Source organism: Osmerus eperlanus, chromosome 11, assembly GCF_963692335.1.
Source record: "Osmerus eperlanus chromosome 11, fOsmEpe2.1, whole genome shotgun sequence".
In the NCBI taxonomy this organism is placed as follows: Eukaryota; Metazoa; Chordata; class Actinopteri; order Osmeriformes; family Osmeridae; genus Osmerus; species Osmerus eperlanus.
The window spans coordinates 9,374,273-9,390,145 of NC_085028.1; the positions used below are offsets into that span (position 1 = coordinate 9,374,273).

The 15,873-nt window shown below is 40.2% G+C and overlaps 1 protein-coding gene across 1 annotated transcript; it reads left to right on the top strand.

Annotated features, from left to right (window-relative positions):
* Positions 1-361: 361 nt before the first annotated feature.
* unc119a (unc-119 homolog a (C. elegans)) lies at positions 362-15,733 on the top strand. Its single transcript, XM_062472591.1, has 5 exons — positions 362-926; positions 12,235-12,348; positions 12,959-13,052; positions 13,885-14,057; positions 14,474-15,733. Exons 1-5 carry the CDS (start codon positions 638-640, stop codon positions 14,584-14,586), a joined length of 783 nt encoding a protein of 260 aa, XP_062328575.1. The 5' UTR covers positions 362-637; the 3' UTR covers positions 14,587-15,733.
* The last annotated feature ends 140 nt before the right edge of the window (positions 15,734-15,873 follow it).

Below are 15,873 nucleotides of genomic sequence, written 5' to 3' on the forward strand. Positions count from 1 at the left end.
TTCTTTTTCCTCTTAACTTCATTTAAAGAGCTCTGCTCATGTGACACAAATGAATGGAATTGCCTTTTCCAGTTACACTTTCCTACCAACTTTTTAAATCCTGCAATAATTTGGCATGTGGATGTTACTATTACACTCTCAAATTGAAATTGGATTATTCTGATATTATCTGGATTTTATGGGCAGACCAGGCAACGTATGGTTTGGACCACTGTTCAATTTCATTTTATGCGGCTGCATGTTTTGTAAGTTGGGTGAGTCATCGCTGTTCAATGAGGGAGCGCATGACATCTGCCGGTTGAATCAGTTAGCGACAGGATCGTTGATGACAAATATTTTGAGACCTCTACTTTGCAATGGTCTAGTCTGTCGTGTAACACGAGCGTTCCAATGAGACGATTTTTGTTTCTTAGCCAGACTACTTGACTTGACGTGAATTCTGAACCTGCAGTCTCCACCAAATACGAGCGCGTCGCCAGTAGTCTTTAACCAACGAACACAAGCAGCCACGGACCGAAGGTTTAAAGAACTAAGGATTTAGATTAAATACCGAGTGACTGAGAGAGCCGTTGAGTCTTAGTGAGGCAGGGTGAGAGCCTGATTTGTATCAGATCGGGAGGGGGAGGAGGCACAGAGAATGAGCTATTCTTGTACCAGCACAGAAGCTGTATGTAATAGACAGGACGCAACTAACTGCAGTACTCAGGAACCCGCCACTAATAATACGAACGGTGGCAACGGAGGTAAAGAGAGTGCCAGTAGCACCAGTTCCCGCCAGCCGTATCACAAACCGCTCGTGGCCATGAAAGTGAAGAAAGGCTGCAACTCTACAGACGCGGGAGTTCCAGTAACTACGGAAGAAGAATTGTTGAGAAATCCTGTAATAACGGCCGAGGATGTACTTGGGTTACAGAAGATCACCCAAAGTAAGTGCACTATTAGCTTACTTAGTCTTAAACAGGACGTGACAACCGTTGCATGTAGAGTAGGCTACCTGCTGATTCTAGCATTGGAGTGTCATGTTGTGTCAGCAGGGCAATAATTCCTCACTTGCGTAGTCTTATTCTGTCATTAGCACAGCACTAGTACATGGACTCTTTATTTTAGCCAAACAACTGGTTTCAGTTCACCGTACCTTGGACAGCGACTTACAGAGACACAGAGCCAGAGACGCAGAGATGATTGTTGCTTGAAAGAAATGTGCTAGTTACACAATATTGGCCTTCCACGTTTCAAGTGTTTATGTCTCTGCATTGTCAACATAGCCTGGTAGACAATAATATAATTATGCAAGAAAAACAGACTGGCCTCTTAAGCATGCATATTCTCTCTCTCTCTCTCTCTCTCTCTCTCTCTCTCTCTCTCTCTCTCTCTCTCTCTCTCTCTCTCTCTCTCTATCTCTCTCTCTCTCTCTCTCTCTCTCTGTGTGTGTGTGTGTGTGTGTGTGTGTGTGTGTGTTTGTGTGTGGATAGCTTGTTCTGTCTAATGCTTCCCCTGTCCATATCAATGAAAAATAATAATCTAAATCCTTTTCCAGTGCACTCTGAGGTAACAGGTGGTCAGAGGTCTGCCCTGAGATTGACACAGATCCTAATTAAAGATTTGCATTAGATTGTTACATATCTTACAGCTACAGCATGTATTCACTTTTAACTTATTCTTTCTCAACTTTGTTTCAACACTTTTCAAATGGTTATACTTCACAATTAATATTCTTTGTATTTGATCTATTAATATTCTTTGTCATCTTAAATAGGTTTCTACAGTCACATAATGTTCTGTCATTGTGTCACTTTTTAAAATGATTTTCAGTATTTGATGGACAAGCATAACATTAAATCATGAATTGTAAAGTATGAAAATTGCCATTAAAAACGGCTTCCATTTAAACAATTGTTTGACCTGTCCCCTGACTGATACACTGCTACCAAGTCAATTAACCCAGCAGATCAGTAGAGTTATATAAACAGACTCAGAGTAACAAGAAATAGACACATTTACGTTCTATAGATACATTTCAATTGGTAGCCTATCATAAGAGTCTAGCGAAAGGCAAACCTCATTCAAAAGGGCATTGCATTTACCCCAAACAACACTCTTGTCATCCTCTTTGTGTCTGTGACATACAGTATGTATCTACTGGGTAAACCACAGCAAAAGAGAGGAATCAGGGCTGCAGGGGCAAGATAAAACATAAATCACTCATGATGGCACATAATCTGTACTCTCTACTGACATGTAATCTGGATTAGGTCACAAGGGAGGAATGTGGCGAGCTGCAATGACCTGATACTCTTCAGTTAATTAATGCCCCCGGAATGCAACCCAAACATCAGAAACGTCTGCACATTTGTGATTCAGATAGACAGGTTATTCTGAAGGTCAATCTTTTCAGGTTTACTTTGGTGTTTGTGGTCCCCCAGCTAAAAAGGGTAATTAGGAATCAACGACTGAAATTGATCCAAAACAGCATTTTGTTCTCAAAGAGGCTACTGTCAATGGTGGCTATCATGTATCAAACTAATTCAATAAATCGTAATGATGTATGTTAAACATGTCTTGCTGTAGTAGCGTATATACTGTATATATATATGCAATTTGCACATGGGCTGTCATCATTTTCAAACATCTCATACACTATATTTTCAAATAGGGGGAAATAATTTTAGATAATCAATACATAACATCTCTCTGCACACAGAGGTTATGCACTCAGAGGGTAATCATCATCATACCATACAGATAGTAGCAATCATACCTTTCACTCTGAAACTGTCTGTATATAGAAAGATTGTGTAAAAAAAGACAGGAGGACAAACAGCAATTCCATCTGGTGTAAATAACTTCCATGGTGGTGCTTTGGGGAAGGTAAAAGCATCCATTTTGGTGGTGGGGTGCTGCCACAGTTGCTCAGTACTGATAAGGGAGCCAGTGTTTTCCTGACACAAGAGCGGATGGAAGTAAATGTAATCTGGCTAGTGGAGAAACGGTGCTTGGTGAAATGAGAAATGATAGCTCATCAGAAGCCCATGTGCTTGTGATGTACGGAGGAGGAAATCATATGCACAGAAACAGGGGAAATCAAATATCGCAGGCTATCTGCAAGGATTCATTCAGAATATGGGTCGTGTTTTTAGACGCAGTGTGAGCCTGCAGACTATCCTGTATTTCAGACTGTTGATAGTAAATACTCACTTAATTCAGAGGTCAAGGTGAATAACTATTATCCGTATAAATGTGTATCCATATAAACTTGTAGATTAGGAGTCTATAAAATGATATATCTTATGAACAAGTAGCATGCATGTGCAATTACTCATTCCGCCTCCATGTGTATCTGTGATCTGTCCTTGGTGCTATCAGATGAATACGAAGTGCCACAAGCATTTCAAAACGGTCTCTATGGTTGACTCATCCCATTCAAGTGAATGACTTCACACATTAAACACCGGAAGATAATACCAGTTACATTTGCGCTGATCTCATCACTTACAACTTCACATATCTATTATTGATTTTCTACAAAATCTCTATCACATCGCAATCAACCTCAAAAGAACCCTCTGAACCCTGAACCTAAATGATTGGTCGTGTTTATTACAGTCCTGCAAAGCCTACAGATATTGAATTTATAAAATGTTACTGTCAAGTATATTTCAGCAAATATGACAAAAAATGTATCTCAACAACATCACCAACCCTGCCTTTAATAACATTGATTAATAAATGTATTTATGTTTATGTCTGGATATATTATTATTATTATGTGGAAATTCTGTGGTGAACACCAGAACGGTCACAATGGTCCAGAGACAGTAACCGCAGTATTATTGTGTAGGTTTTCATTAAAAAACACAAGGTTAGCCACTACTTACAGTAATATTTGCTGAATTATTCTGTGTGATGTTTTCTACACCTCTTTTGCATACCTGTTCTATGAGATTACCGTCATCTTATTTCTGCTATGTTTACCTTTGGGCTGTGGAGGTGTGAAGAAATGCCCCCCTCTCAGACTGCAGTACACAAGTCTTCATCCTTGCTTGACAATGCTCCATTGATTTAATTTAGGCCATACCATTCTGTCATCCATTTGCAATGTTGAAACCTATACAGAGCATGTGTTTACCAACACCTTCTGTAGGGCAAAACCGGCAAAGTGCTTAAATTCTTTTTCTGCTGTGTGACCTCACCCCTTCATCCAGAGCAGCTTCGCTCGCCCCACAGCCTCTCCAGATCTGTCTATCAGGAAACATTACACCTCCCGCCTGCTTATGAGCAAGGACACAATCCCCTGACTGTATTTCCAGTCATTGGGGCCTGTCACCACAATGGCCACAGCTTTAATTAAAAATTGATCGCCGTGGCACTCTTTAAATCTGCTCTATACAAGCTGTCACAAGGTCAGTGATGTATGAGGGTCATTCACTTTAAGGGACGATGCTGTTTTCTGGGATCCAGCCGTTGTGACAGTGAGTCCTTGAGGAGTGTTGTCGCTTATTGGGACGACCGATATCACATCTAGCCTATATCTAATGAAAGCAGTGGCAAGGGAGTTCTGTTAGCTGTAGACAATGGTAAATATCTTAGTTGTATGCTTGTAATTTAACTTTTCACCACAAAGACATTATGGTACACATTTTCTCCTTTGAGTAATTGAGAATGTTCCGTTATTGCTCGGTCAGAGCAGGACATTGACTCATCATTGTCTGTGTGTGTGTGAGTGAGTGGGTGGACTTTTTAGAAAAATGTCCTTTGATTCAACTCAGATGAAATTGTACAGGTCCTCATCAATTCTTTGAAAATGACCTGCCAACACTTAAGGTAACATGAACCTGAAAAATGCTCTCCTATAATTTGCCTAATTTACTGAAATAAATACAAGTATACCTTTCCAAATACAAATTTCAGGGTTATTGTTGCACTGAACCATCCTTGTACAATCATAGAGTTGGCCTCTTATAATTACAGGGTTTGGCTGAAACGCTCCACTAAATATCAAATCATGTTTCAGTGCTTCAAACAGTTTTCTGAGGTCAGCTTTGTTGTTGGTGATAGCTGCTAGTTTCATTTTGAACAGACTAAGCAGAGCCTTAAAGCTTGAGCTGAGTCATGCTGCTGCACGCTCAGCCTTTTGAATTGGAAAACACTGAGGGACTACCGAGATGATTCGCACTGTGGCAAAAAAAAAGGAAATAACAAAGCCTGATAATGAGTAGTCTATGTGACAGCTTCATATCCCAATGATTTAATGTAGCTCCATTCTTTCCAACTCGGGCACAAAATCCTATCAGCCAACAGAAGCGTTCAAGATGGCCTCCAGCTTTCGCTTTGAACTGGTAACAGTTAGACCCCGAAGGCCCCAGTAAAGTGGTGGATTTCCCTGCTAGCCAATGGAAAGCTGTCAGAGTGATGTACTAAAACTGTGTACACAAACACTCTATCTTAGTCCTTTGGCTCTGTTTGATGATATGCCTCATAAGCTGCAGAGTCTTTACAGTTCACTTTGGCTGAAGCTCTCATAACCCCAAAACCCCATGAAATGTATATGCGTAAAGTTAGATTACTAGTAAAAAAAAAAAAAAGTAAAGAGAATGAGCCTGGACAGGACAATATATTTTTTGGACTTTCCCTTTTGTCATCATGGTCAGAGGCAAAATATTTACTACAAGACCCTGCTGTAGTAGCTACACAGTTATTGTACATAGTTGGGGACACCGGAAATGCTTCCCAAAGTTCTTCATTCTCATGAATGAACATAACTCTGTCTTGCCATACACTTAAAGGTACAATAGTTTAAAAAAATCGGTAAAAGACAAATGTTGTGTCCCCCATACACAGGTATAAGCTAAGGAGGTACTCTGAGAGTTGTTAAGCACAAGACAGTTTAGTGCCAGTAGAATGTCAATTTAAAATTTTGAAGAAACCACTACTTTCCAACCAATTATGTTCCAGCAATCCTGTTCCATCCAATTGCCTTACTCCTTGGCTTATTTTGTGAAACCCCTGTTAAATCAAACATGAGCTGGAGGAAAGTATGGATGTTCAGACAAAAATTGGGTGCTCTGTTTATTATAGTTCAGGCTTAAATAATCTTCTGTGCCACTGTGGGAACCACTTGGGTGGAACCATTGGCAGGACATCACTGAAAATAATAATTGTTATTAATGATTCTGTCTGGTTAAATAAAGGTTAAATAAAATAAAAAGCGTTGGAGGAAGTGGCCATTATTCATTACTCCTTAAAGACATATACAATCACATAGATCACAGTGGGTCGATTAGATAAAATTGTGGTTCTTAGTGTGTATCAGTAGGCATCTGACAGGGTGGATTCCATCTTTTTATTGGCTTATGTGAGGAGTGTACAGTCTGGACAGGAAGTGATGTCACTTTCTAAGATTGTCACGAGGAGTGATTGTGACCCTGGTGTAGTTAGCCTTATGCAGAGCCCTACACATCAAAAGTGTTCACATGTGAAATGATTGTGACCCTGTTGTGTTTAGCCTATGCGGTGTCTAGCGCAGCAATGTTGAATGCTGTCTCGAGGAGTGTTAACCACAGAAAGATCCCAGACACAAACTAGATCTAAGGCCGGAAGACGTATTAATGGGTTCTCAACTAAATAATGATTAAAGGTTTGAAAATAGGTGTACATTGGTAGTTTTTCAAATATCATTGTAGATTATCAAAATATGTACTTAACAATCTGTCATTGCTTCCCCATAGTCTACCATGGACCATGGTTGGACTGGTTTTCATTGAATATTAGCCATTCCAGTGCTCCACAATGCTCACAATTCTCAAGGATTTCATTGAAGTGAATAAAAAAACACACACAAACACACACTCAAAAAAGCACACATTTTATCTCCACAACCTCCTCGATCACATCCCCAATGTCACAAGAACCAGCTTTTTGACTGTGTAGATAGACAGCAGGGATTCTCATCTGCATTCAGCTGTTCAAAGACTCAACCTCTCAGTGAACCTCTTAACCAGCCAATCGCCTGCAGGCTCCATCATTATGAGACGTGTTTAAGAAACACAGCAAGCCTATCCCTATCCACCAGGGTATCCTCATTCCTTTCAAATATGCAAAATGCTATGCTAATGCATCTGTGCCCTGTGGGCGTAGCACTGAAACCTGATTTGATTTGGGCGTGCCATAAGCAGGTGTTCCCATGAGGTTTACAAGCCATGTTCTCATGTCTGATATAACAGTAATTTACTTATGGATTGACAGCTTAAGATGAATCAAAAGAATATAAGTGCGTAAAGCCTTGATGCAAAAAATAAAACAAAATACACTAATTCCCAGCTAATCTTGAGGTTTAGCAGCTATAAATGGCACTCACTTGCTGTTTATGAATGCCACAGACAGCCATTTTGTGTCTAACGGACTACCTTAAAAGAACCACTTAATCGTTTGTTATTTTACTCTGTAGCTTTTTTGAATTATGTATCTCTGGAAGCTAAATTTCAGTTAAATTGTTTGGTAAATACCTGTTAAAGTGGGCAAAAAAAACACATCACAAATGGAGAAATGTTAATGAGTAGGCCTATGCTGCAATGCATCTAAATACAGTCAGCATCAAAATAAAGCTGATGTCTTTAGAGTGTAAGGCTTGTCGAAGCCTTGATTACCAGGGCAAAACCAGAAACAGAATGTTACCTAGCACAAGACTTACTACACCACTTCATCCATGGCTACCTGTAATGTAGTGTTTCATTAGCATTTGACTGAAGTCTAATCCTAGCTGCGGTGCCCTTGTTTGATTCGATCCGGTGCCTTGTTTATGTAAAACGGCCAGGTGGAAAGGAAAGTGAGAAAAAAGAAAACCAGATACAGTTGGCACACTATCAGAAGGCTGCGTTGCTAGGTGACAGTGTTAAAGGAAGTGAAGTGGTGCTCTCACGCCGTGAGGGAGAGGAGCTTAGGAGAGGCCCCCCCTCCTCCACTCCCCCTTCCCCTCACCAGAACTATCTGATGCTTGTCAAAATGACACACACACACACACACACACACACACATGGTCTAAGAAACCATCAAAATGTGTCACCCAGGTTCACCCACAATCCCAACAGCAATTTACCCATAATCCATTTAAATGTATCAACCGAGCACATCAAGCCAGATGAGAGAACCCTGAATTCAAACCCACAGCAAAAAACAACCTTGCCTCTGGTAGAACTAAATTATAGCAGCTTCCATCACACTGACACAACAGAACAATACACTGACCAAATTGTTTTGTGATACACTTTCTTTACTGATGTTCTCACATAATAACCCATGGATTTCACTCTCGGCTGCCAACCCAAGCTATTTGTTATCTGCAGAACTAACACTCTAAAATGTACAATATGTGATAGATAGCCCACTGCTGAAAATCCAACTAGATTTTCTAAGACAAAAACAGCCCTATTTCAATATATGTGTTTGAATAATTTTGGAATATTGATAGTACAATGTGTTGCTTGAAAAAAAGCAATCTGAGTTTTTCATTAAGGCTGTTTGAGAAGGTATAAACAAGTACCTTTTTTATTTGTAAAAAAAAAGTTGGCAATCTAACGTTGATCTTTCACAAAAAGGTAGCTGAAAAAAAAAAACTTAACTGAAGTGTAACATCTATGATCTTAAATTTGATGAATTACATTTGGAAGGAACTTGACGAAAATAGATACACTGTAATTATAGAGCATCAGTTGGCTCCAGTTCATTTGGCTACTGGATGTATATTTGGTGATAATGAGTAGCCTGCTGAGGGTAACACACATTATTGTTCTGCATTAAAATGAGAGTAAATGTGTTCAGCTAGACATGGTTTTGGGGAAAATGTTCCACCTGTACATCTGTGCAACTTGGATCGGGGCAAACATGCCACGGCGCCAAGCCTGTTCCAGTCTGCCCAGTCCATCTGTGGGTTATCTGTCTGCCCAGACACAGAGCTGATTGTCAATCACATCACTCGCTGGAGCACAGATTCAATTCTAACACCAGCCGTGTTCAGGCTCCCAATCTGACTTCTTTATTGTATGAGTGGCGCTAGAGATAACAGCATTAAAAAGAATTAGATTTCCAACTGTAGATACCAGGATATTCTATTGAGTAACAAGTTAATTCAACTAGTAATTATTTTTCAAGCTATCTGTGCTATGATATGTAGATACCAACACAGGTGTTCAGATTCTAGGACACACTCAACCAGTACACATTATAATATTATACAGAGGACAATTGAGAAACATGGTTTCTCCTGGTAAAATGCCCTACCACATAAGTTAATATAACTTCTCCCACACTGTGTTGATGTGCTGTCATTTGATCACATACTGCGTAAGAACTCTCTGATTTTATAACAAGAATTGAATGATTTAACTTACTGGACAAAAGGCCAGACCAGGTTCTGGTTGTGTCATCTGTAGAAAGAAGGGCAGTGCATTCAGTGCCCCGCCTCCTGTCCTGTTCATGGTTCTACCATGAGGTGGAAAAAAGTCAAAGCCTATTACTTATAGGCATCCTGATTATGCTCTCTATTTTCTGGTCAGTGAAGATGAAAGTGTCTGTACAACATGAAGAAGCTACTTTGGACAATTGAGATAAACCCTTTGTACTGGGTATACAGAGCATTCTGTTCATTGTTTTTCTTGCATAACTGATTATGAGATGGTTCCCATCTCATGTTCAGATAGCAAAGCTCTTATCGGGCAACACAGGAAGTCATGCTGTTGGTGCCATGGACTGTGAGTGCCAGAGTTGCCTGGGTAACAGTGGCTTTTGTCCTTATGGTGGTTGTCGAGGGTCTAGATATGCCCAGATAGGCAGCCAGCCAGAGAGACAGACAAATAAATAATATATTATAAGGTTAGTCTTAAGAAGTACTAAAATATGGATCATTAATAGCACTTGTGCTGAATAGTACACAATGCATCATCTGTTTTCCTATGATAAGTATTGAGTTGCTCCACATCCAGATATTTCAAGGATGTTTGTGTGGACTGGTCTGTTTCTGCTTTACTTGGAGTCACAAATTGTGTCAAAATATGTTCAGTCAGTGAAGATAAACCACACTCATCACACATTGAAGGCAGTGTGCCAAACTCATATTCAGAATTAAGAAATTATTCAGAAATAAGAGCATCTTACTGCCTAAGATGTCAGTCACTGTGTTCTAGTGGTCTCCACCTCACCTCTCACCCGGGGCGATCTTGCTCAGAACAAAACTGACTCGTAATCCTTAGTGAATGTTCATACACACAAGCGCGTCAGCACACACACACCCATACACTCACACACATACAACTACTGTATGTTTAAACCTAGATTACCCATCCCTTCATAGCATGTTGTGTTAGATACTGTATGATTATATTTAGTGACAGTCCATGAACTGTATAAACACATCTCATTCTCACCTGGTATTTAGGCAGATAATTGCCATTTTACAGTTAGTACTGATGAGCCATTATTATCTTCTGAGATATGTCTCCTCTCCACAAGATGAGGGGGGTTGTTGGTAATTGCTTTCACTGTTATATTCCCATTGCGTAATATGTGTCTCAACTTTACCTTGGGGTTGCAGTGTGGATTACAACAATAAATGAAGAACTCAAATCATATAACAAAAATGGCAAGGCCATTCATATTGACACAATGTAAAAATATTGTTAAGAGAATCATAGCAGTAATATTATGTTTCCTGCATAGGTACAATATAAGAAAGTGTGCAGTATTATCTTAGAAGTGTATATCGTAGAAGTGTGTTATCTATTATACTGTTGGCCCTTATTACTGAAGATATACTGTATACTGTGAGAGACTCTCCCAAGAAAGTTCACAGCCTGCCAATTATATGAATTAACCTAATGATCCCACAGTCAGGATACTGCTGTAGGACTGCAGCAGATGTGTGAATGCCTTCTGAGCCCCTCCTCCCTCTGCATAGACACACATTTTCACACTCACACACACCATGTGACACAGCCAGGTAGCTGGAGGACTAAAAATATCCCCTAGCGATTGACTAAGGCCAGTTTGGCCCATCTGTTTCCTAACCTTTAGGATGATAAAGAAAGTGTGTGTGTTTTATGTGTACCAACGTAGTGTCCGTGCGCTTGCATGTTTTTGTGTGTGCAACACAAGACACAGTGTGCTGAAATGCTCTGCAGCTCTGTATGGGGGGGGGGGGGTACTATACAACAAAATATATATATAATAGTATCCTCCAATCCCCTTACCGTCTCTCAATCTGTCCATGTGACAGTGAAACAATATAAGCCTCTTAAACCTAATCCAGCCCTGTAGGGACGTGAGTCTCACTGGCCCTGCCCAGAATTTCACACACTGCCAACATTGCTGACACTGCTGCCATACTGGTGAAAACATCCAACATCTCCTAACAGTATACTGTACTTGTATGCCTTGCGTTGTGATGATACTTAATGTAATTTTAAAGGGTTTTATGAAGACTATTTGCATTCATAAGTGACTAATTTTTGTATTTATATTTTACGATCAAGATTAACTTTATTGTCCCACAAAGTGTAACATTTGTAATCACCCATTTTCACCCAGTTACTGTTGGAGGAAGCTTCACATCCAGGCTGATTTGTAGTATATCAAGGAAAGAAATAGCCAATTATGGCAATTATACAATGATGCATTGTCTACATTGTTTAATTGTTCTATTCCTAAGCATTTGGAACTGCTTCTTTTGTTAGTGTGACTGTGAAACTGATTCTCTACAATCTGATCCAATGGTACGTTAGTCTCTTAGTCTAAGAGGGTTAGGGTTAGGGTTAACCCTAAGAGCCTGCAGTTAAAGAAGCTATCGCTCGCTAGCGTCATATTAGCATCATGTGATAAAATAACCACATATGGAGGGGGTGGGGGTGGGCTCTCAATGATACCTATGTTTGTGTAAAAAGCAGATTCACCCATTCTCATAAATGTTCAACACAAGTCTGTCATATTGCATTTTTCCATCAATCAGGAAGTTTGATTTCTTATTAGCCAAATGTATAGACTTACAGCTGCAATATGTAACATTTGAAAATTTAATTCAAATATGAGAAACATTGCTTCTAATTCTTGTTTTGAGTTTCACTGACAGTAGTTTCATGAAATAAGTCAAGGAGGAAGGCTCACCGCGTCATAAGGGACACCTACTTACCTATTGTACCTTTAAATTTGACCTATTCTAAACCGTCACAAACATTGTCTTTCCTGTTTCAGACTACCTATGTTCTCCGGACAAGAATGTGCACATGATTGACTTCACAAGGTTCAAGATCCGGGACATGGAGACGGGGACTGTGTTGTTTGAGATCACTAAACCGCCAGCATTGCGTGAGTGTCAAATCCAAGGAACGGCTAATAGCCACACTACTGTGGTTAATTATACGTGCAGTATCTATACCCTAATGAAAGGAAACTCATAATGCAAGAAATCTCTGTGTGTGTGTCTGCACTATCTATAATTCCAGGATTTCAATCTATAATTCCAGGAATCTGTGTGTGTATTATTTACCAACATCAGCAACTGCATCACGGGCACTGTGCACTAGTATATTATGATATGTATAGGCTTCTCTGCTGTTAAGACAGATACGCAATATTGTGGCTGTTTGGTCAGATTCCCTCACCTTCATTACTTTCTGCTTCCACCATATCTGGTAATATAGTCCATTTCTGAAGTGCTATAATATTTTTGCTTGTTTGTATGGGCCACTCATGCAACTAAGACCTGTGCTATATTTTGAATGAAATACTACCAATGTGTCAAGATAGATTTATAGAAGAAGGGGACCCTGAATCTATTGATGTGTTCCCCTGCTCTTTCAATCTTCCACAACCAGCAGGTTGTTGGAAGTTTTTCTACCTCAGCCAATTAGGGGAAAACAAAGTAACTCTTTACAGTCAAAAGATCTGTAAACCTGGTATCCTTTCTGATCCACAGCAGGCAACAAGAAGGACTTCGACCCGAACGCCGGACGATTTGTTCGTTACCAATTCACCCCTGCCTTCTTGCAGCTGCGTCAGGTTGGAGCTACGTAAGTCACATCTAAAAGGGCAGCCAGCAAAGGGGCATCAGATTTATGACCCCAGCGACCCCAATTATTTTCATGATAGTAATGTAAGATGTAGCAATGGGGTTGTATTGATAGAGGATATTGCTTTACTACAATACACTATTCACTCTTTTTTTTTTAAGAATGACTGGTATGTGTACTTTTACAGAGACGGGCAAGGGAGAGAAATCATTAGACATTGCGTCCTTAAGCACTGAGTAAGGATGTGGGGGCGATTCGGAGACCTGCTTATCGGAGAGGACACAGATGGGGAGGGGGTGTGGGGGCTATTCTTGGAGGGTGAGAAGTGTGTGTGTGTCTGTGCCATTGACATCACCCAAGGAGGGAGAAAAACAGTAGGTAGTGGATAGAGACAGTATAGGTGATAGAGAATGTGAACGCACAAACAGAAAAAGAGTGATGGTAGAAGGGAGTCAGGTGGCTGAGCGTTTAGGGAATCGGGCTAGTAATCTGAAGGTTGCCAGTTCGATTCCCGGCCGTGCCAAATGACGTTGTGTTCTTGGGCAAGGCACTTCACCCTACTTGCCTCGGGGAATGTCCCTGTACTTACTGTAAATCGCTCTGGATAAGAGCGTCTGCTAAATGTAAATGTAGAAGGACATACGGTCCAGTTATCAGGAAGAGAGCATGCTCTCCCATGAGCTAAGTGCACAGTTGTGTCTTTGAGTGAGTATAACCAGAGGCCAAGTAACCCAAACATATTTTTTTCCAATTTAAGTTATCTTCTTATCTCTTAAGGGTTTTTTTGAACCGCGTACTAAATCTAAATCTCCCTCTCTTCGTCTGTATGCAGAGTGGAGTTCACCGTGGGAGACACGCCTATCAATAACTTCCGGATGATTGAGAGGCATTACTTCCGCGAGCAACTCCTCAAGAGCTTCGACTTTGAGTTTGGCTTCTGCATGCCCAGCAGCAAGAACACTTGCGAGCACATCTATGAGTTTCCCGCACTCTCAGAGGAGATCAGTGAGTAAATGAATACACACACACACTCACTGATGCTAATAGATTCACGAACAAACACACATTACATTTACATTTAGTCATTTAGCAGACGCTCTTATCCAGAGCGACTTACAGTAAGTACAAGGACATTCCCCCGAGGCAACTAGGGTGAAGTGGACTCAAGGACACAACGTCATTTTTCACAGCCCGGGAATCGAACCGGCAACCATCTGATTAATAGCCCAATTCCCTAAGCCCCCCCACACATATACTTATTCCTGTGCGTTATGCTGTATACTAAGTTTTGAATGCAGGCGATTCACGTCCACACTTGGGAAGTTCATGACATTTTGATAGCCTCTGATACTTTTGAAATGGACCACCAGGAAATGAGATCACAGAATCTTAACATCTACTTCCTGTCTCTACTCCCTTAGTGCGAGAGATGATTCAGCACCCCTATGAGACGCAGTCTGACAGTTTCTACTTTGTGGACAACAAGCTGGTGATGCACAACAAGGCAGACTACTCCTACAGTGGGGGTCCATAGGAATACGACCCCCCATCTTAGGCACTTCCCACCCCCCCCCATCTCAGCCCCTCAGGACCAGAGATTGATGGACTGACAGACAGATCACAAGCACAGGACGGGTGGACTGTCTCTCACTCAACAGACAAGAGCGTCTCTCCCCAAAACTCGCCCAACTGACAAATTTATTTTCCTGTATTTCCCTGTTACAGTACATTACAATTCACACAACCCGTGAAGCTGTGTGTGTGTGTGTTTATCAGTCAATGTGTTACACTTCACACAGGTGAACATACAGAAGCAGTCTCTTCTCTCTAACGTTCCTAATAAGACATTGACATGGATGATCATTTCAGAAAAAAAAGCACAACTGTTACCGTTTGTAGGGACCAGCTGCTGTGAGTGAGATTGGACGCGCCTCGTGAGTATTATGGAAACATTAATCTGCAAAAAAAAAAAAAAAAGAATGAAAGAAAGAAAGAAAGAAAGTAATACCATGAAAATAGAGACAAGAGTCACACAGAGTGTCTGCTTATCCTCACTCTTTCTCATTGGTATTTAGCTGTTCAATAAGGGGGAGACTGACACACAGCAGCCATCAAAGGACCAATTACTGAGAGTCAGAGAGAACAATGCATTGATGTAATCAAGGATTCTAGATGAACAATACTTATATTTCTACTAGGGTTTTGGCAAACCTTTTTTACTTGTAAAGAAAGTCAATGTTCTTTGTCATTTGAATTTCTTCTAGCCATGGATCTGAATTATTTGTCCCTCAGACTGTAGGAATACAAAGTTATGATGGTATTGGTCATCATCATAGTGAGCCAGTTCAATGACATTATGGCCCATAGAGTGGGATAGTTACTTATCATGTGAATGTGTTGTTTGTATATCCACATACTCATACAGTAGCTCAATCAGAAGTATTTTTTTAAATAGCCACATCTAAAATGTCAGACCGAAGTGTTAAGTTCATAGAAACTCAAAAATAACGGACTCATTTTGATATCCAGCCCACACTGTTTAGTCTCAAGAGATATACTTTATTTATAGTGTATGTGGTTAATGTAAAATGAAATGTACAAAAAAAAGAGATGTAAAGTTTGGACTGTTGAATGCCACTCTGGGAATAAATATATGTGATTTTTGGGGGGAAATATTGAAATATGTAGATTTATTTTGTCTCGTACTTCACAGGTATATTGCATTGTTAAGGACACAAACCTACAGAATTCCAGACAAATTACCCCAAAAAACTAAAATATATACAGGGATAAAATGGTATGTTCAATAATTCATTAAGTA

What these genes read in the sequence shown, in the direction of transcription:
- unc119a (XM_062472591.1), top strand. Translation starts at nt 638, where the DNA reads ATGAGCTATTCTTGTACCAGCACAGAAGCTGTATGTAATAGACAGGAC. An exon ending in GTTACAGAAGATCACCCAAA is followed by an intron (nt 927 to 12,234) that starts GTAAGTGCACTA and finishes TTCCTGTTTCAG; the next exon opens with ACTACCTATGTTCTCCGGAC. An exon ending in CGCACTCTCAGAGGAGATCA is followed by an intron (nt 14,058 to 14,473) that starts GTGAGTAAATGA and finishes CTACTCCCTTAG; the next exon opens with TGCGAGAGATGATTCAGCAC.